Source organism: Acomys russatus, chromosome 16 (assembly GCF_903995435.1).
Source record: "Acomys russatus chromosome 16, mAcoRus1.1, whole genome shotgun sequence".
Taxonomy (NCBI): domain Eukaryota; kingdom Metazoa; phylum Chordata; class Mammalia; order Rodentia; family Muridae; genus Acomys; species Acomys russatus.
In genome coordinates, this window is record NC_067152.1 from 44,981,463 (window position 1) to 45,002,715 (window position 21,253).

The 21,253-nt window shown below is 55.1% G+C and overlaps 1 protein-coding gene across 1 annotated transcript; it reads left to right on the forward strand.

The window, feature by feature from the left end:
• Nucleotides 1-6,122: 6,122 nt before the first annotated feature.
• On the forward strand, nt 6,123-20,553 carry LOC127200738 (lysosomal alpha-glucosidase-like). Its single transcript, XM_051159175.1, is given in 25 exon segments — nt 6,123-6,753; nt 7,798-7,943; nt 9,209-9,374; nt 9,451-9,547; nt 9,871-9,990; nt 10,147-10,265; nt 10,349-10,480; nt 12,640-12,750; nt 13,367-13,480; nt 13,563-13,586; nt 13,588-13,629; nt 13,631-13,649; nt 14,140-14,257; nt 14,717-14,850; nt 15,793-15,944; nt 16,487-16,618; nt 16,620-16,636; nt 18,460-18,601; nt 19,011-19,157; nt 19,441-19,455; nt 19,457-19,519; nt 19,521-19,607; nt 19,812-19,922; nt 19,924-19,965; nt 20,430-20,553. Coding segments are annotated over 25 exon segments (2,856 nt in total). The 5' UTR covers nt 6,123-6,207; the 3' UTR covers nt 20,490-20,553.
• Nucleotides 20,554-21,253: the final 700 nt, after the last annotated feature.

The following is a 21,253-nucleotide window of genomic DNA, read 5'->3' on the forward strand; positions in this document are numbered from 1 at the left end:
CATCCCTTCTGCCTGCCTTGTGTGCTAGAAAGGAGGAGCACTGGGTGACTCCTGTGGGAGTGAGCCTCTGCCTGGTGCCAGTCCATGACAGTGAAGACTACACAGGAAAACCCTGTCTCGAAAAAACCAAAAATGAAAACAAAATCAGCCATTTTAAGCTGTCTGAGAAATCCGTCAAAAGCTGGACCTTTGTTAAGTTTACACCTTCTAGAATGTCATACAAATCTGACTCCTCCACCTTGGTACGGCAGTTCTTGAGTGCTAATCGTTTTCTGTTTCTCATTCCAGCATGTCTTCCTAGAGGGAAGCTGCTCAGGGTCCAGAAGAAACTGCAGCCCAGGTGACAGGGGCCTCGGGGACCCAGCAGTGATGTCCTGAATAGGAAACGTTCCAGCGGGCCAAGCTGGCTTTGCTGCTGTGGTCCACGTGTGTAGGTGTCAGGCCTGCTGGGGCAGCTGCCTCACATCATGTATCCTCAGTGAAGGCCTGAGGTGACTCGCTCAGTCGGCAAAGTCCTTGCTCTGTGATCATAAGGACCTGGGTTCACCCCAGTATACACAGTAAGAGCCAGGCATGGCAGCTTGGGCCTGAAACCCCAGTGCTGGGAAGGCAGACTCGAGGATTGCTGTGGCCTGCGGGCCGGCCAGTCCGACCAGTCAGTGAGGTCCAGGGTCTCCACGAGAGCCAGTCTGAACAAAATAACACTCGACATGTATACAGCACATATAAGTAATAACAAACACAGCAAGCCTACGGATCCCGAGGCTCACGCTGCGCTGTGGTTAAATCCCGTCCAGGGGGAAGAAGCTGGACCCCTGGAGCTGGAGATGAAAAGGCTGATGAAGCAGTCAGAGGAGCTTAACTCTAGAGTGGCTGAGGCACAGATGACCTGGCTGCACCTGCAGCAGGAACTGGTCCAGGTCTGTGTGTCTCAAGAGCTGCGGATGGTTTTGTAAGGACCCGGAGTATAGATTTTTTTGGTTCCGTGTGCTACATCCCTGGGCAGGGGAGGGGGCTGCGCCACCCTGACTCAAACTGTTCTGGCTCTGACACTGCCTCTCCTGCCTCTCAAGGCACCAGATCATGCTCTGGGAGAAAAAAATCCAACTGGCAAAGGAGATGCGCACCTCAGTGGATTCCGAGACCGGGCAGACAGAGATCCGTGCCATGAAAGCCGAGATCCACAGGATGAAGGTGAGTGTCTCAGAGTTGTGGGCACGGGTTATCGGGAATGCTGAACACCTGGCCACGTTGGGAACCACTGAGCCACCCTGCCTGTGGTAACAGCTCCTGGGGAGGGCCTGCTGCTGCACAGCGACTGCATTCCACCAAAGGTGGCTGAAGCTCTGCGCTGTCACCTCCTCTTGCGCCTGACTTTCGTCTACACTGTGCAGAATAACCCCAGGACAGTCAGGAGCTATGGTATGTGCAAGTCACCTCAGAAAATGTTGTTTTCTCTTGACTGCAAGCTACCAAGGCCCTCTGATCTTTTCAAATACTGACTGTAAAGCCCTGTTTCCTAGCCCATTAATCCCAACATGAGACCAGAAGAGCCTCCTGTGGGCTAGCGTGGCGGCCACATCTTTAATACCAGCAGTTAGAGCAAGATCCAGGCTAGCCAGGGTGACGTAGTGAGACCCTGTCCCAGAAAACAACTCATACACTAAAAGGTTCAGAGAGTAGCTCATGCCATCGCTCACACGTATGAGACTTCACTGACTATAGAACAGTTACAGCACTGTGACCACCAATTTAAGGTTCGAGACCTGAGGACAAAAATAAGAGCCATTAATGGCTGGAGAGATGGCTCAGTGGTGAAGAGCACTGGCTGCTCGTCCAGAGGACCCGGGTTTGATTCCCAACACCCACATGGCAGCTCACAACTGTCTGCAATTCCAGTTCCAAAGGTCAGGTGTCCTCTTCTGGCCTTCTCGGGCACCAGGCATGTACATGGTGCAGAGACGCCCATATCCAGAGAGCAAGTGTTTAAGTAGAACAGTTATGTCAACTGATCAGTGACATTGCTAATCAGAGTGACATCACTTTTCCAACGTCATTCACCGTGTAAAGGCCTCTGGCTGTTGGCTGCTCTTCAGCCCTCAAGCGTGAGCTGAGCCAGGGTGTAGCTATTAAAGTGCTGGTTTAAGTGTTCAGGGCGCAGGATTTGATTCATGGTCTGTGGTCTGTCAGCTCGGCAGCACTACAGTCACCTGGACAACAGTGTCTGGGCACAGCTGCAAGGTGTCCCCTGGAGTAGCTGAGCCCGGGGCACAGCTGCGAGGTTCTCTAGGTTAGACCCACTGAGGGTGCTAGAGTCTCCTGAGCTGTGGGCCCCCCTGTTCCGTGGACTACAGTCCTGGACTCAGTCGAGGACAAAGGGAGCCACGCACTGGCATTCGCTGCTGACTGTGGATGCAGAGTAACCTGTAGGTTCTGTTTTCTTAACCAATATATTTTAATATGAACTTATTAACCGAGCGTACGTCCCTTATAACCCAAGTAACCGAAACAATAGGAAAAGAGGGTTTAAGAATAAAAAAACCTGGCCAAGGCTACACAGAGAAACCCTGTCTCGAAAAACCAAAAAAAAAAAGAAAAAGAAAAAGAAAAGAAAAGAATAAAAAGAACCGTAAGGATATCAGTTCCGAGGAGCGATTCTCCTGGTGTAATCAGCAGGATTTCTTCTGCTGGAACCTGGAGTAAGTAGAACCCCGAACCTCTGTCCCTCTCTGGGGTACTCCTCCCCCTCTCCTTCTCCCCCCATGCTGATTTAATAAACCTCATATAATCTAATATCTGGCATCTTATATCTTGTTCTCATACATAAAATTGGTGGCATGAAACTCTGAACCGAAACCCAGAGGAGCACCCCATTGTCTACAGTCTCTCAGTCCTGCTCCCCGACTTCCCGTGCTCCCCCAGAGCCACCTGTGAAGGAGCCTTCCTGGCCACCTCTCACGATGCTACTGAAACTGATTCTAAGCTAAGTATCCTGGCAGACTCCTTCATCTGAGACGTCATCAAAGCAGCTGCCCACAAGTGCTGCAGTTGCAGCATTATAGATCGTGCCTGCCCAGGGCTATATAAAAGACAGACCCTCTTCCTGGGCCGCCCCTCTCCCTCTGGCTCTGTCTCACTCTTGGGTGCCCCTCCCCCACCCTCATTTTAACTCCTCTGTAACATAGAGCTGCTGCTGGTACCCATCCTCTCCTTATCTTACTCTCCTACATAAAACAGACCCTTCGCAGCCCGTCACTGAGCAGTCCTCTTGGCCCCAGTCACCCCTGCACTGTGGTCTGACAAGCTGACAGAGCTGCAGGCAGTGTCTCCCCAGGACTTTCCCCTCCTCCAGCATGGGATGGGGGTTGGTTCTAATTTCTTGGGGCTCACTGTTTCAAAAGTCTGACAGCCAGAGGGCACAGGTGCTACATGTCCCCTCCTGGAACGGTGGTCACAACACTACAGGAAGCAAGGGCCTTGTACATTGTAGGCCACTGCTCTACCCTTAGCCACACCCCTGTCTGCCAACCAGGTGTCCTAGGTTGGCCTTCAACTGGCAGTCAATCAGTCAGTCCTCCTGCCTCTGCCTCCTGAGTGCTGGGATCCTAGGCACGCATGCGTGCATCCCCGCCCCGGGCTTATGCCTCAATTCATGACCCTCTTGTCAACCTCCTTGGGTTTTCTGTGTGATCACCCTACCTGTATTTGACTGTTTCCTACTGAGCAAGCTGACGGACCTTCAGGTCTGGGCTGGTTTTAATCTCTCACGGAAGCCTTTGCAACAATGTCCTTGGGCTGTCCAGACCCAGACTTGTGCCTTCCCAGTTACCTTGCGCCCTGTCGCCTGCGGCCACGAGGGGGCGCAGCGAGAACACATGACTGGATTTGGACGCCTACACTGGAGGTAGTATCACCTAGTCCAAGGGCTACAGCCCCGCCCCAGGACCACGTGACCCACGCCTTTCTGCTGGGCTACGAAGTCTGCTTTCAGGTGGGTGTTTGCTCAGGTGAGCTGCTGGTGCTGGTGAAGGTTGGAGGCCCCCCCCCCCACTCCTACTCTACTGCCCCGGAGGAGCTGCCTCCTTCAATCAGGAGGCCTACTATCAGTGAGTTCCTGCTTGGGAGAATCAAGCAGAAAAACTGAGGTATTGGTGGGAGGGACCCACAACCAAGGAGTTGAGGGACATTGACCTTAGTAATGAGGGGCCTACAGCAAAGTCCAGATTTAGCTCTTGTCCTCAGTACTAGGCTGGAAAAGCTCTGTGTGTGTTTTCATAGAGGGAAACTGAGGACCAGAGAAACCGAGACCCTTAACTTAGACCTCCTGTGTCTGAAAGTTTGGGGTTGGACTCAACCACTCCCCTGACAGACCACCCAAGCACCGAGGCCAAATGCAATGGCAGGGAAGTCTTTACTGCAGGTTTGAACCCTGGCCACCCTTTCTGTGCAGTGACACAGCAGATACAGGGAGGTGGCCTCGAGTCTCAATTGAGAGGGGGTTTTACAGGTTTTTGACAAAGAATTGGGTTTTACAGGGTATAGTTGGGTGACATTTGGGCAGAAAAGCTGCAAGTACGGACAAGTTGGGGGCAAGTTGGCCTACAGAAAAGATTGGTTGAAACAGTCATGGGGGCATTAGGAACATTGGCCCGGCTTCTCCTAATTTGTTGTTGCTATGTGCCAGACCAACTGCTGCTCAGCTTGACCAGCAGAGTGTATATTTGGACTTTCCCAAAGTGAGCTAACTGTGTTGCTAGGGAATATTTTTCTGTTTAGAATAATTTGTGGCTTTCCTGGAATCTAGGTTCAGCCTTTGGATAGGTTTAACACAAAATGGAGTTTCTTTTTCAAAATGGAGTTTGTCTGGTCCTTACACCTGTGCCTGGTGGTGCCTGGCATCCAGTTGCTTTCCAGAAAGCACACTTGGGTCTCCAGGTCAGCCGTGACCTCTGACCTTCTGTTCCTAACCCTGACCTCTGTTCCTTCGCCGTTTTTTCTCAAAGTCGTGGAGCTGATCGAAGGGGCCCGAGCTGCCTTGTCCATTTCGTTGGCTTTGTTGGATGCCTGTGTGTCTCAGTTGTGCCCTGGGGCCTGCTGGGAAAGTGCTGGAAAAAGCAGATTCCCGGCCTGCCCATCAGAGTCTGAGCCTGTGAGTGCCCTTGGGCGCTGAATCATGATCAGGGTCACATGTGCGGAGGCCAGGTGGAGCCGAGACTGCAGAATAGACAAACTGGGTGTCTGGTCTTCATGCCTGGTCCACATGGTGTCTGTCTATTGCTAATGTGGAGGCTGGGGCCCTTGGTAGGTCATTATGGCTGCTGGGCACCTGAAGGACCAACGCATGACTGGAAGGTTGGAAATTGCAGCCTAGCCAAGCACCCCAACTTCCACAAGATGTTGGAGGTGGCCCACCTACACCAGCCATGCATACAAAAGTCCTGCAGAACTGAACAGAGCTGGGCGTGATCATAAGTACCAGAAAGACCAGCATGTGGGAGGTGGGGAGTCACTGCCTGGAGAGACAGTGACAGGAATTGTGGGTAAAAACCTAACTGTCAACCAGGAGAGCTCTGACTCCCCAGTGGCCACTGTTGAACACCATGTGCTTGTCAGAATATTCACAGCTGCCCCTTCTGCAAACAAGCTGCTGTCTCAGGAGTATGTCTGGTGACCCCGAGAACCTCCCATTGTGCTGAGTCCTGTCTGCCCTGCTCCCCCAATCCTGCCCCCACCACATCCTGAAATCAGCCCCGGTTCCTGAAGGCCCACACCCCACACTCCTCTGCGGCCGGTTGTAGCCAGAGAACCCTGTGACCTCTCTGGGGTCTTCACTACAAACCCTTTCTTCTTCCCCAGAGATTAGACTTCATTGTGGTGCCCCCCACCTCCAAGCCTTCCACTCACCCTTTCCTCTCTCACACAAGGCCTCCTGATAAGGTCCTGGCTCCCTCTCACATCTGCCTGTACAGTGTTTTGGGGCCCATGTCTACAGCCTGCCTCCTGCCTCTTAGGAGTCTCCCGCTGTCTCCTGTCCTGTCTTCTGCTTTCCTCAGTATTGCTGTGGAGAGGGACACACTGTCTGCCTCTTTCCACGCACTGGCACTGATGTGGGTCCAGGACGCTCTGGCGAACCCACGTTGGCACTGGCTCCCTCTCTCCACAGGCCTTCAGGACCTCCCCTGCTGCCCCTGCCTCCAGTCTCTTAGCATGAACATAAGGAAGCCACTCTGCTCCCACTCCGTGCTTGGGCTCTGCACCCTTGTCTCCTTGTCCGTAGCCGTCCTTCTGGGTCACATCATGCTCCGGAACCTCCTGCTGTTTCCCCAAGACCTTCACGAGTCCTCCCCAGAACTGTGGAAGGCTTACAGACCTCACCATCAGGACGGTGGCCAGCCAGGGCCCCGGCACGTCCAGGAACGCCCTGACCAGCCTGGACCAGTGCCCACACGGTGTGACATACCACCCAACAGCCGCTTTGACTGTGCTCCTGACAAAGGCATCTCCCAGGAGGAGTGCGAGGCCCGTGGCTGCTGCTATGTCCCCACAGGGCGGGTGCTGAAGGGTCCACCCATGGGGCAGCCCTGGTGTTTCTTCCCGCCCAGCTACCCCAGCTACCGGCTAGAGAACCTGAGCACCACAGAGACGGGGTACACAGCCACTCTGACCCGTACCAGCCCGACCTTCTTCCCAAAGGATGTGCTGACCTTACGACTGGACGTGCTGATGGAGACTGAGAGCCGCCTCCACTTCACGGTGTGTGTGGACACAGTAGAACCTGGATAGAGCTGGGTCAGGCAGATAACTGTCCCAAGGACGGCCTATGCAGAGACAGTCCCGTGCAGACAGAGGGCACAGGCAGAGCAGTGGCTAGGTATATGTGGACAGGTGACCACTGTGTGGACATTGTTCCAGTGATATGTGTGGTCTGGCTGTGTGTGCACATCAGGTGTGGCCACAGTTGTGATAGAGGCTCTAGAAGGCAGGCACAGGTGGAGGACAAGCCATTCAAGAGAGGTGAGGCCAAACCTGTGTATACCTCGCACACATGCACACATACATGCACAAGTGCGTACAACTCACACATGCACGCACGCATATGGGTATACCTAATGCACAGGTAAGTTACATAAATGTAAAGTATTGAAAACTATTTGTGAGGCCAAGTGGTGGTGCCACTGCACACCTCTAATTCTAGCACTCGGGAGGTAGAGGCAGGAGGATATCTGTGAGTTTGAGACTAGCCTGGTTACAAAGTTATTTCTGGGACAATCAAGGCTACACAGAGAAAGCCTGTCTCAGAAAAACAAAAGAGCTGTGTGTGGGGCCTGACATAGGTCAGCAGTAGAGCCTGTGCTTGGCGTGTGTGAGGTCTGAGTTTGATGCCCAGCATGAAAAAGTGCGTCATGCTTGTACACAGCGTTTAGGAGGCCTGTAGCAAGAGAATCTGAGTGAAGTGTTAGCCGCGGGTTCAGTGAGTCCCAGGCTGCCCGGGCTGTAGAGTAGGAACTCACCTCAAAAGTAATCAAGGAACTTGAATGGTAAATAAAGCAAAGCAGACAGGAGCACACGCCAGCTGTTTACTGTTTCTCTGAAAAGCAAGTTTAGTGGATGTTCTGCATTCCACAGGCTGAGGGAGCACTCCTTCCCCGAGTTAAGTGGTTGAGGAAACTAAGGCTCTTAGTTAAGCACAGTGTGCAGCCGCCCTGGCAGCTGATCTGGCTGACTGTCCTGGAGCCTTGTCTATTGGAGGCTTCAAGGGAGGGAGGGCTTTGAACGCCACCATCTCTCCTCTCCTAGATCAAAGATCCCACTCACAAGCGCTATGAAGTGCCCCTGGAGACCCCGAGGGTCCTGAGCCGGGCGCCATCCCCACTGTACAGCGTGGAATTCTCAGAGGAGCCCTTTGGAGTGGTCGTGCGCAGGGAGCAGGATGGCCGAGTCCTGTGAGTTGGCTACCTGGAATTGTGGCCCCAATCTAGTTGACAGGGACCTGGTGGCCCCTCCGGGCCAGAGCTTCAGGAGGCAGCAAGCCTGTGTGCCTCCTCCCTGGCTCAGCTCTCAACCGACGTTGCCTTTTTCTATTTTTGATCCACTGCTGTGATAAACACCATGAGCGAAAGCAACATGGAGAAGAAAAGGTTTATTTCCCCGCACAGGCCCCAGGTCTCTCCATCACACAAGAAGTCAGGGCAGGAGCTCAGGCCATGGAGGAATGCTGCTCGCTGCCTTACTTCCCATGGCATGCTTAGGGTGCTTTCTTATCCAACCCAGACCACCAGCCCTGGGGCAGTGGCACCCCCAGTATGCTAGGCCCTCCACTTCAGTCAGTCAAGGAAATGCCCCCACGGGAAGGCTTCCAGGCCAATGTAATGAGGTGTTTTCTCAGCTGAGAGTCCTTCCCTCTTCTCAGATGGCCCTTGCTTGTATCAAGCTGACAGAGCCAAGCAGCACAGCTTTCTTCCTGCTCCTGGTCCACCAAGCGCATGCCTGCCATGAGTACTGTTGAGTGCTGGCCCGGGTCTAGGCTGGGTGTGTCGACACTGGGTGCCAAAGGTTACCTCTGTGGCTTCTCAGTGAACAGTAATACCCCCAGGAGAAACGTGGCAGTGTGTGGTGTCAGCTTGGTTGATAGGGACAGAGTGCTGGACACCCACAGTGTCCAAAATGACCCACCGCTAAGGGTGATCCATCCAAGTGCCAGTGGGACTGGGGAGAGACCCTGGTCCAGGCCACAGTGTCGGCCCTGCAGGTGGCATGCCTAGTGGCCACCCTTGTGTTTTACTCTTCAAGTACGCATCTCTACCTCACACTCTAACTCGTCCTAATGCCATCACCCTCGGTGTTATCGTAACCCTCTTTGGACTTTTAAGAACACAGGGCCAGGTGAAGGGCTAGCAGGGGTCTGAAGGTCCCTGCCATCAGCCTCTCTTGTGCCTTGTGTTGCTCCAAGGCTCAAGTCCCCATGGCAGGTCCTCATGTTTGTGCCATGGTGTCCTCTGTCCTGCTCTGTGTCCCCCTGAGCATGCCTGCTCTGCCTTTTCCCACTGTCCTCAGGTGCTGAGCACTGCTGGGGGTTATGTGGCATTGTCCCAGGGTTACTATCCTGCTGGTGAAGTCAGACTGTCCCTCTCCAGCTGTCCCTTAGAAGGACCCATCATCCTAGGTTGTTGTGGCCTGGGGTCTAAGGGACTCTGGTGTCTCCACACAGGCTGAACACAACCGTGGCCCCCCTGTTCTTCGCTGACCAGTTCCTGCAGCTGGCCACTTCGCTGCCCTCCCAGCACATCACAGGCCTCGGTGAGCACCTCAGCCCACTCATGATTAGCACTGAATGGACTCGGCTCACCTTCTGGAACCGGGATGTGCCACCGTCGGTAAGAGATGGACAGTGGGCGGGAGGAATGTGGAGGCTGAGGTCCTGGGTGCGAGGTGCTTCTCTTGTCATCCCAGCCAGGTGCCAACCTGTATGGGTCACACCCTTTCTACCTAGCCCTGGAGGATGGTGGCTTGGCTCACGGTGTGTTCTTGCTAAACAGCAATGCCATGGGTGAGTCACCAGATGGAACTGCTCAGTAGTCGCTTCTGTGGCGGAACTGGAGGCTGTGCCTGCCCCAGAGACTTCCCGTCTCCAAGGGAGAGTCCAGTGAGCAGAGGCCTCACCTCGCTCATACCCTTGGTACCTAAGGAGGTCCCGGGTGATTCTCCAGGCTCGTCTGCTCCGTGTTGTGTTCTTTGGGTCTTGCTGGGTGGGGCTCACTACAGCTGCCCCGTTCCCACCCTTCGGGCAACCCCCAGTTTTCATATGGGAAGGGCCACACTCTAGCCATCTGTCGGGGACTCCCGCCTGAGCCCAAGCCACTTTCCCTCCAGATGTGGTCCTGCAGCCCAGCCCGGCCCTAACCTGGAGGTCCACAGGCGGGATCCTGGATGTCTACGTGTTCCTAGGCCCAGAGCCCAAGAGCGTTGTGCAGCAGTACCAGGATGTTGTGGGTACGGCCTGCGCGGTGCCCACTGGCCTCAGAACCATGGCCCCTGCCCCAGGCCCCTGCCCTGTACCCACTGGCATCACACCACGGTCCCTGCCTTCTGCCCCAGGCCCCTGTCCCCTTCCCCCAGGCCCCACTAACATGCAGTGCTGGCCCGCAGGATACCCCTTCATGCCTCCATACTGGGGCCTGGGCTTCCACCTATGCCGCTGGGGCTACTCCTCCACCGCCATTGTCCGCCAGGTGGTGGAGAACATGACCAGGACTCACTTCCCCCTGGTGAGTGGGAGTCAGGGTGGGGTCGCCCAGCTTCCACACTCTTGACTCCGGATCTCAGCCTCAGCTCCCATCCCCCGCTGCAGGACGTGCAGTGGAATGATCTAGACTACATGGACAACTTCAGGGACTTCACCTTCAACCAGGACGGCTTTGCCGACTTCCCAGACATGGTGCGCGAGCTCCACGAGGGGGGCCGGCGGTACATTATGATTGTGGTGAGCAGATATGGCTGCAGCCTGGGTGCTTCCCGTGTGGGGCCCGCGTCCTCCTGCCCGAGCGGTTGCCCTGGACGTCCCCTGAGTCCTCGATGCTCAAGGAACACCCAGACGTTTGCAGGCTTGGTGTCTGCTGTCCATGTTCCTGGAAGTACCTCTGTCAGGCTCAGGGCTCCTGGTCAGCAGGCAGCAGCTGCCTAACTGCTTGAGCAGCCATAGCTCCCAAGGCAGGACCATAGCAGCTGGTAATGGCCTCAGACGTAGCTGGAGTTTGTGTGTCTTTTGGACGTGGGTCTCCCTCAGGCCAGCAATTGCAACGTAGAAAGGAAACAGACTTGCCTTGTGCCTATCCCCACAGTTGGAGGGAACAGGGCCTCTCCTAGCTGTGGTCTCCTGCCCGACTTTAGCCAGAGATGTACGGTCCAAGAACACCAACTGGCCACTGCCATGGGCCTCCTTCAGCAGAGGAAAGCGAGCTGTGGGTGGTTAGCCATATCAGGCCCACACCTGCTTCCTCACCACAAGGGTTTGTCAGGGACAATGGCAGCGTGGGCCCCACACAAGTTAGGCTAGCTCTCTACCACTGAGCTGCATCCCTATCTCTCTTTTGAGTTTCTGCCTCATTAGGTTTCCCAGGCTGACCTTGATCGGAACCCTCCTGGGTTAGCTTCCAAGCAGCTGGGATGTCCAGCCTGCATCACAAGGCCAGCTGCAGTCTTTTGTATTGTTTTATTTGTTTTGTTTTTTCTTTTAAAGATGGGGCCTGAAAATGTAGCCCTGGATGACCTGTAAGTCATTATGTAGACAAGGCTGGTCTGAAACTCACAAAGAGCCAGGTGGTAGGTGGTGGCACATGCCTTTAATCCCAGCACTTGGGAGACAGAGAGGCAGGTGGGTCACTGTGAGTTTCAGGCCAGCTTGGTCTAAAAAGCAAGTCCAGGACAGCCAAGGATACACAGAGAAACCCTGTCTTGAAAAACCAAAGCAAACAAACTCACAGAGGTTAGCCTGCTTCTATTTCTGAATGGCTGGAATTGGTTTTGGTTTGGTTTGGGTTGGGTTGGGTTGTTTTTTTTTTTTCAAGACAGGGTTTCTCTGTGTAGCCTTGGCTGTCCTAGACTCGCATTGTAGACCATGCTGGCCTGAAACTCACAGTGATCCACCTGCCTCTGCCTCCCAAGTGCTGGGATTAAAGGCATGTGCCACCACACCCAGCCTGTCTGGGACTATTTTTTAAATCTTTATTTTTTGAAAAGTAAATGGGAGCCAGGCGAAGTGGTACAGGTCTTTAATCCCAGCACTAAGGAGACAGAGTCAGGCAGATCTCTGTGAGTTCCAGGCCAGTCTGGTCTACAAGAGAGTCCAAGCCAGCCAGGGCTCTGTTAGAAAGACAAGTCCTATTTGGGAAAAGACAAAAACAAAAAAATCCTAAGTAATTGGGGCCTGGAAGATGGGTCAACAGTTAAGCGCATGCTGCTCTTGAGGAGGAGGGGAGTATGGTGCCCAGGACACACGTCAAGCAGCTTGCTTGTAATTTCAGCACCTTCTTCTGGCCTCTGAGGGCATGTGCACACAGACACACATATTTAAAAGTAGAAGCCAGAAGGTGGTGGCACACGCCTGTAATCCCAGCACCTGGGAGGCAGAGGCAGGCAGATCTCTGTGAGTTTGAGGCCAGCCTGGTCTACAAAGCAAGTCCAAGACAACCAAGGCTACACAGAGAAACCCTGTCTAAAAAAACAAAAATAAGTGAAAAAATGAAATAAAAGAAGAAAATAAGGGGGCTGGAGAGATGGCTCAGTGGTTAAGACCACTGACTGCTCTTCCAGATGTCCTGAGTTCAATTCCCAGCAACCACATGGTGGCTCACAACCATCTATAATGAGATCTGGTGCCCTCTTCTGGCCTGCAGGGTTACAAGTAGGAATAGCACTGTATACATATACATGAGAAATAAATAAATCTTAAAAGAAAAAAAGCAAATAAAAAAGGTTCTCTCCTAACTCTGGAAGTGGAAGGTTGGGACAATCACATGTCCAGACTCACCCAGCAGCGTCCAGAAAACTCGCACCGTCTGACTGTGCGCCATTTTCCTGTACCAGTCCGTATCTGCCTCACCCAGGGGCTGGCACCAGGGCTTTGTCCTCTTCTTTCCCCAGGATCCGGCCATCAGCAGCTCAGGCCCTGCTGGGAGTTACAGGCCCTATGACGAGGGTCTTCGGAGGGGCGTGTTTATCACCAATGAGACTGGACAGCCACTGATTGGGAAGGTAGTGTGGGGATGGGGACTGTGGTCAGGGGACAGGTAGCTGTCCAGGCCAGGGTCAGAAAACCACCATGTCCAGTAGACACAGCGGGGCTGGGGGGAGGCCCTCAAAAGGGAAATCCTGACACATACCTTGGACTTCTGAAAGTGGAGATGTGTTCTCGGGCATAATGAGCCGCTGGGCCCAGCTCAAGCTAGCGGACCTATGTGAGGATTTGGGGTTTCCCTTGTCCTCCTTACCCCTGAGGGCTCTGGGAGTTCTGAGTCCCAAGCATCCTCTCCTACAGTGTTCCTGTGAGGGAGGGGCAGGCTTAGGGCCTGAGTCTGATGGTGGGACCTCCAGTGGGGTTCTGCCAACTTCTTCCCAAAGTTTTGGTCCCATGGCTCCTCTGCCCCGTGGCTTTGTGTGTAGGGCTGGCCTTGGCTCTCCCAGAGCAAGAGCCCTCCAAACCCCTAGGCATTGTGGGACCAGCTTGTTTATTGTTGGGCTTGGAGTTTGCTGCTGTATGTCAGGGTTGACTAAGATTGAGGCTGCTGCTTTGCTCAAAGCCAAGGCCTGACAGGGCTGTGGTGGAAGATCTACCTGGGACTGTATTCCTCCCCCTCGGCTCGCTATTCAGGCTTGGTCAGGATCCGCTGCCTTCCCTGATTTCACCAACCCGGAGACCCTTGACTGGTGGCAGGACATGGTATCAGAGTTCCATGCCCAGGTGCCCTTTGATGGAATGTGGATTGTAAGTGTAACCCCTTTCCTCCCTGGGTGCACCCCCAGTTCCTGCAGACTGACCCAGCTTATATCACCTCGGCCCCTTGTAGGACATGAATGAACCATCCAACTTCCATTAGAGGCTCTCAGGACGGCTGCCCGAACAACGAACTGGAGAGGCCCACCCTATGTGCCCGGTGAGCCCCCCACCCTCGCCTGCCTGGAATAGGAACAGAGCTGGTTAAGCAGGGAGCCCCCTTCTGTGGTTTGGAAAGATGCAAAGTTCTCGGGGTTGGCAGTCAGTAGGCAGAACAGCCAGCAGCTCAGAGAGGAGAGAAAAGCCAAGGGGGAGGTCCTGCAAAGAGTGACATAGACACTGTCATATGTGCACAGTGCCTCAGGGGAAGGAGACTGGGTTCGAATGGGCAGACACTTAGGATGAGTCAAGAGAGGTGGGTGTGGAGGCCATGGGTCCGCAGAGGGTCGTCTTTGGCCCCACCTGCCTGTCTTTGCAATAGCAGAGGTGAATGTGATGTGCCCCAAGCCCCGCAGGGGAAGAGGGGTCAGCGTTAGGAGGCTCTGCCCTGGGCTGAGCCCAAGGAGCTGACAGTCTGGGCAGCAGAGGAGGAAGGCACCACATGGAGCCTGGAGGAAGTTCCTTATTAAACTAGTCCTCCTCTGGCCTAGGGGTGGTTGGCGGGTCCTTGCAAGCAGCCACCATCTGTGCCTCCAGCCGCCAGTTCCTCTCGACACACTACAACCTCCACAACCTGTATGGCCTCACTCAAGTCATCGCCTCCAACAGGTGAGGGTCTGTCCTGTGCAGCCCACAGCCTGCACAGTAGTCACAGTGGAAACTAAGAGGGGGCGGCTCCTAGCAGGGTCACTGAGAGGGGAGGAGGCCACCCCAGCACCCTGGGTTCAGTGATGCATGCACACACCCACAAAGCTGTTTGGTGCTCCTGACCTCTGCTTGGAGCTGGCTTCTCCCACACATCATGCCCTGGACATCCTAGATGGTAAGTGGGTAGGGGTTGGTACCTAAGGGACTCCATGATCCGCTAAGGCTCACTCACAGGTGACATCTGACTCACTGGGACAGGGCTGACTGTGCCTGGCATAGTCTGGCCCACCCATTCTGTTCTTACCAGTTTCCTCTCAGAGCCCTGATCCCCTTGCTACTGGCCCCTGGTGCTGTGCTCCACCCGATGGAGACATGTAGGACCCATGGGAACCCAGTTCTCTGTGTTCTCAAACCACCCAGGGCCCTCGTGAAGATTCGGGGAACACGACCCTTTGTGATTTCCCGCTCAACCTTCCCTGGCCATGGCCGATACGCTGGCCACTGGACAGGCGATATATGGAGTTCCTGGGACCATCTCGTGTACTCTGTGCCGGGTAAAGTACAAGCTGCCCGGAGGGCTCTGGGTCCCCTCCGGGGGGCTGTGGGTTCTGGGCTCGACACTGCACATAGTGCTGAGACCGCCTGGGGATGTCTGCCGTCTGTGTGGGATGGGGATGCCTCCAGGCTCCTCCTCACTTGTGCACGTCTGCTCAGCCGTCAGCCGCTCACGCTCACGCGGCCACCTTTCTTCCCAGGACCCTGTGTGCACTTCACTCTGCCTACTGCCGGAAAAGCCCTCAAAACCTCATCTTACGCAGTTGTCTGCTGACTCCGTCCTGAGATGCAGGCCATCTGCTCTACTTGCCCTCAGCCTTGTAGACTGCAATGGCTGGAAGCTAGGAGCCAGACTTAGAGCTCCCTGCAGAGCTGGGGTCTGGACTTCCTCCCCTCTCCTTTGTGTTAACTACAGCTGAGGAGCCCTTTCTGTGGAATTAATGTAACAGGAATCCATCCATGACAATGACCAGACCCAGGGTTTGCAGGGCCACACCCCTGTGCACAGAGGTGTAGCTTGGTGTCCTTGCACAGTCTTGGGGACCCCAGAAGGGAGGGACTCATGGTCCCCTGGGCATCTCACTGCATTGCTGCGGCTTCAGCCCAATCCTCCCAGGACCACCTCCCCGTGTGACTTAATCTCCACATGGCATCTCCTCAGGACCACACCAACCACTTGACCTTAGCACCATTACATTTGGAAAGCTCTTATTTCCAACAAGGTCCCAGGCCTACACCCTGTGCCTCTGAACACACTGGGCTCTGGTCAGCTCTGCTGGTCCCAGGCCATAGGAAGTAGTTGCTGACCCCAAGTGGAAAGCATAGGCCAGTGGGCTCTTGTGCGTCAGGCACTGATGGTGAGTCTAGGTTAGACCTTCACAGCAGGTATCTGTCCATTTCCTGTCTTGGGTAACCTCCTGCTATTCTGCCTCAATATTCAGAAATCCTGCAGTTTAACCTGCTAGGCATGCCACTGGTCGGGGCAGACATCTGTGGTCTCATGGCAGATGTGTCCGAAGAGCTATGTGTGCGCTGGACACAGCTGGGTGCCTTCTACCCCTTCATGCGGAACCACAACCTCCAATATCGCAAGGTAGGATGGGGCAGCAGGTTGAGTGCTCACCCCCAAGGCCTTGCCATTGTAAATCCTATACCTATAGGGAGAGCACAGTCTGTGGTGGCCTCCACACAGGATGGCCAAGGAGCTATGGTTCTTGGGGTGGGCATTCTGTTGACCCATGGCCTAGGAGCCCAGAGAGCTACTGTTGTAGTGTGTTTTCTCTCCTGCGATAACACTATGACCAAAAGCAACTTGGGGCAGAAAGGGTTAATTTCATCTCCAGCTTCTAGTCCATCATGAGGGGAAGTCAGGGCAGGACCTAGAGCAGCAACCATGGAGGAACAGTGCTCCCTCCTCACAGCCCAGGACCACCTGCCCATGCGGTGCCACCTATTGTGGACTGGGCGCCCCCACAGCCATCCTCAAGTCAGGAAATTGCCCCCATCTCACCCCCAAGGCCAGTCTGGTGGAGGTGTTTTTCTCAAGTGAGGTTCCCTTTTTCCAGATGATGCCAGCTTGTGTCGAGTTGACAAAAACTAAACAGCTCATCTCCTTTGCCCTCTCTGCCCACACAGCCGCAGGAGCCATATCAGTTCAGCGAGGCGGCCCAGCAGGCCATGAGGAAAGCCTTCACTCTGCGCTACGCCCTTCTGCCCTACCTGTATACCCTCTTCCATGGCGCCCACGTCAGAGGGGACACAGTGGCCCCGGCCCCTCTTCCTGGAGTGAGTCACCTGGGTCAGGGAGTGACAGTGACAGTCCGCATGTGTCCCAGGGAGGACTTACTGGAGGTCTTCCGGTGCCAGGGAACTCACTCTGCTGTGGGCTGTGTCCTACAACCCAGGCAGGCTGTGACAAAAGTGCCCTATGCTCTCAGGCCCCTAGACCTCAGGTCCGCCATGACATCCGGAGTGTGGACAACTGGCTGAGGTACCGCAGGCCTCCTGGCTGGTGAAACTTTGATGAAATGGTCATGAGTTGTGCATTTGGGGTGACTTAAGTGAAGAGGACAAACAAGAGAGGCCCCTTCCATGTCCCCAGACAGGACTGTTCACACAGGAGCATCCCCAGAGGACAGAGAGAGGATGGTTCTTGGGTGGAAAGGCAAGTAACTTGAGCTACAGATATCACACACACACACACACACACACACACACACACCACACAGACCACACACACACACACACACACAGACCACACACACACAGACCACACACACACACCACACACACACACCACACACACACACACCACACACACACACACACAGACCACACACACACACACACAGACCACACACACACAGACCACGCACAGACACACACACACACACACAGACCACACACACACACACATGGACTACATGGTTAAATAATAGTTGCACTGGGGCGATTGCTCAGTGTGTAAGGTGCCTGCCTTGCTGCCTGAGGACCTGATCTCAGGTGCTCATGTTAAAAAGCTGAGCCTGAGGCTGTGGAGGCGCTGGCCTTCAGTCCCAGCACTCAGCAGGCAGAAGCAGTTGAGTCTCTCTCTAGGTGGCCCAGCCATGTCTACACAGTGACTTCTAAGATAGCCAGAGCTACAGAGAGAAACCCTGGCTCAAACAAATAACAATCAAACAAACCTGGCATGGTGGCCTTCACTTAGGTCCAGCATCCCTGGGCCCTATTGGCTGCTAGCCTCTCAGCCTGGCCTCATCAAGTTTCAGGGACCCCGTGTGACCCTGTCTGTAACGACCAGGTAGATGACACCTAAGGGACATACTAGAGGCTGGCCTTGGACTCCACATGGCTGAACAGGCATGCACTTGACACCACCAGCCACCAATGTGTGTCCTCTCTCTCTCTCTCTCTCTCTCTCCCTCTCCCTCTCTCTCTCTCTCTCTCACACACACACACACACACACACACACACACACACACACACTTCACTTCAAGCAGATGTAATTTACCCAGAAGCACCTGCCACCACAGGAACGAGAGGAACCAAACCATGGCCTCAAGGCCGCTGTGGGGCAGGCCCTCAGCATGAGCGTTCCACGCAGAAGTGTGAGGACACACTTGTGCACAACTCAGGGTTATCTTGGGCTCCCTGATGGATGCATTAACTCACAAAATGGAAAATGCTCCCAAGCGGTCATCTGAAAGCATCACGCTCTATCTTGTCCCTAGCACTGTGATTTTGCCACATGGTCAGAGCAGAGCCCAGAGGTTGAAGTTAGCAGAGGACCCTGGGTGTCCTGCCAGGCATTCCTAGTGGCTGTTTGGTGGTGAGATTGTGGAGAACATGGATGCTTTCATGGACTCCACAGTTTGACTGGAAGGATGGCATTGCTAGTTTGAGACTCAAGAAACAGTGACAGAACCACAGGCACCCCAGCGCCTCCTGTCTGAACCTGGAGAGTCAGCAAAGCAAAACTTGCTCTGGGCTCTGGCAGAAGCAGCCCAGATCCTCTGTGTCCTGGGTTTCTCAGAGCCTGTCTCTGCACCTGCACAGCTGACATCAGAGCCCCAGGCTCCAGACCCTCATGCCTGTCTCTCCTGTGAAGGTTCCCTGAGGATCCCAGCACCTGGTCTGTGGACCGCCAGCTCCTGTGGGGATCCGCCCTGCTCATCACACCTGTGCTAGAGAGTGGGAAAACTGAAGTGACTGGCTACTTCCCTGAGGGCACGTGGTACAACCTGCAGATGGTGAGTCCCAAGGTCCTCAGACCCAGCACTGGTGGGGACTAGAGCCGCCATGCCCTCCTGGCCTATCAGTGACAGGCTGAAAAGGTGCACCTGCCCTGAAGTCCCAGCTGCATGCTGAATCCTCACCTGGGTGCCGATGCCATGACAGCTGTGCTGTAGGTGAGGAGATGGAGGCTGACAGCTGACGTGGTTAGCTCCAGGGCCCCATAGCCACAGGCTGAGCTGAGCCAGGCGTTCATTCCTACAGCAGGTCCAGCTCTGCAGTCACAGCCAGCTTGTCTCAGGAGCACTCTTGAACCACCACACACAGCTGCGGGGGGGGGGGGGGGGGCAGGAGAACATGGCTCCAAGTGGCAGCGTGGTAGCATGGGTGCTACTCGGACCCTTCTCATGTGACCCCTTCCTCCAGGTGCCAGTGGAGGCCCTTGGCAGCTTCCCATTCTCCTCCGTCGCCCTCAGAGCTGCTGTCCGCAGCAAGGGGCAGTGGTTGACACTGGATGCCCCGCTGGACACGATCAATGTGCACCTGAGGGCAGGCTACATTATACCACTGCAGGTACCCAGAGCCAGCAGCTCCAGGGCCCAAGGAAGGCCAGGGATGGGGACTGGAGGGTGCTTGCAGGATGGTGGCAGGGAGCTGGCACAGGGCACTCTGCTTTCCCCTGTGGCAGGGTAAACCCGTGGCAGCGAGCGAGGAGCTGAAAGGAACAAATGTGGGTCTTTCCAGCTCTTGGCCAGGGTGGTCACCACACATCCTGGGCTACTCAACCCCAGGCCGGCCGTCACCGTAGGGAGGTATCCAGGGTCACAGGTGTGACATGTGCCCACCCTCTTCCCAGGGTCCCAGCCTCACAAACCACGGAGTCCCGAAAGCAGCCCATGGCTCTGGCTGTGGCATTAACAGCAAGTGGCCAGGCCCTGTGGGGAGCTGTTCTGGGACGATGGGGAGAGCCTGGGGGTCCTGGAGCGTGGGGACTACACACTGGTCACCTTCTTAGCCAAGAACGTGAGTCACAAGGCCCGGCCAGACTGGTGGAAGAAACATGGGGTGGGGCTGTCTGACCTGATAGATGGAGGGGCCTGGGCAAGAGTGGCCACCATCCCTGTGTCAGCACAGAAGAGGCCGTCCTGTGATGCATCTGTGAGTCCAGATGTGGAGGGCTCCACTGTCACAGAACAATGTCGCTTCCTTCCCCCTCTATGTTACCAGAATACCATTGTGAACAAGTTAGTACACGTGACCAAGGAGGGGGCTGACCTACAGCTGAGGAAGGTGGCCGTCCTGGGAGTGACCACAGCCCCCACCCAGGTCCTTTCCAATGGGTGTTCCTGTGTCCAATTTCACCTACAGCCCTGACAGCAAGGTAGGAGGGCAGGGTGGGGATTGCGTCTTTGTCCTGGGGGGGCATGAGTGAAGGGGGGTGCTAAGGACTCCAGCCACTCACTTGGTCCAGCCATCCTCAGACACACTACTGGAGGGAGACAGGGCACTTGGCCTCACAGAGGAACAGGGCAAGTGGGACCTCACCGCTCGCCATATCTACCTTGGGAGCAGTGATGATGGAGGCTCTGAGCCTCTAAACAGAACCTCGTTTCCAATGGAATCAGGTGCCAATTCTGAGGCCCTGGTCCCTCTGCCTTGGAGAGGGATGGCCTGGGAGCAGAGGCCGCCATCCCTGGGTTCGTCTCTCCTGAGAGCTGTGTGGTTCCTGGGCTCCCAAGACCCAGCATGCCCTTGTCTCTGAGCATGAAGGCCACATTCCAGGGCATCCGAGGTCTGGCTGTGGGTGGGAACCACTTGGCATCTGAGCTCTTTTCTGTCTTGCAGACCCTGGCCATCCCTGTCTCACTGCTCATGGGAGAAGAGTTTCAAATTGACTGGTCCTAGCAGACTCGCCTGTGTTTACGGAAGCCTCCCATGGAGGCCGCGCGCGTGGTGTGGGTGGTGGCACTGTCCGGCCCTTAGTCAGGGTCTCCTGACACATCTCTGAGGTTTTTCCATCTGTTGCTCTTGTCCCCTTGAAGGACTGTGAGGAGAGGGGGGCTCGCCTCGCCTCCTGCCCCAGCTGTCTGTCAGACACTAGAGATGTCTGTGCCTGCACCAACATCAGACCATGCCACCACTGCAGCTGCAACCCTGCAAGCAGACAGAGGTGTGGTGGCACCAGGTTCAAGGGACATGAGCGGCTCTCTGTGAAGTGCACTTATTCTAATAAAAAGGCCGTTGGAACCACGTCTCACATCACTCACTCCTTCCTATCACCCTCGTGTCCCTGTCATCCCCGTGACCCCTCAGGTCCCCAAGGTGTTTATGTCTGTCATGAACTAACTGTTAAGTCACTCAGATGCCACATTGGTGACCAGGGATGATGGCCTGAGTGAGGACCAGCAGCCCAACCTACTTCTGTGATCTCTAGAAAACCAAGAACCAGGCATGAGGACTTGGGAGCCACATGTCAGCCTGGAGTGCTGCTTACAGGGGCTTCCTCCAGGGGGTCACTTGGCTCCCAGAGGTCATGTGGAAAGGACAGGACAGTAACTGCCACAGATTCTGTCCATCCCTTCCCTGTGCCTTGTGGTGCTAGAAAGCAGGAGCACTGGGCGACTCCTGTGGGAGTGAGCCTCTGCCTGGTGTTTGCCTCTTGGTCTCCT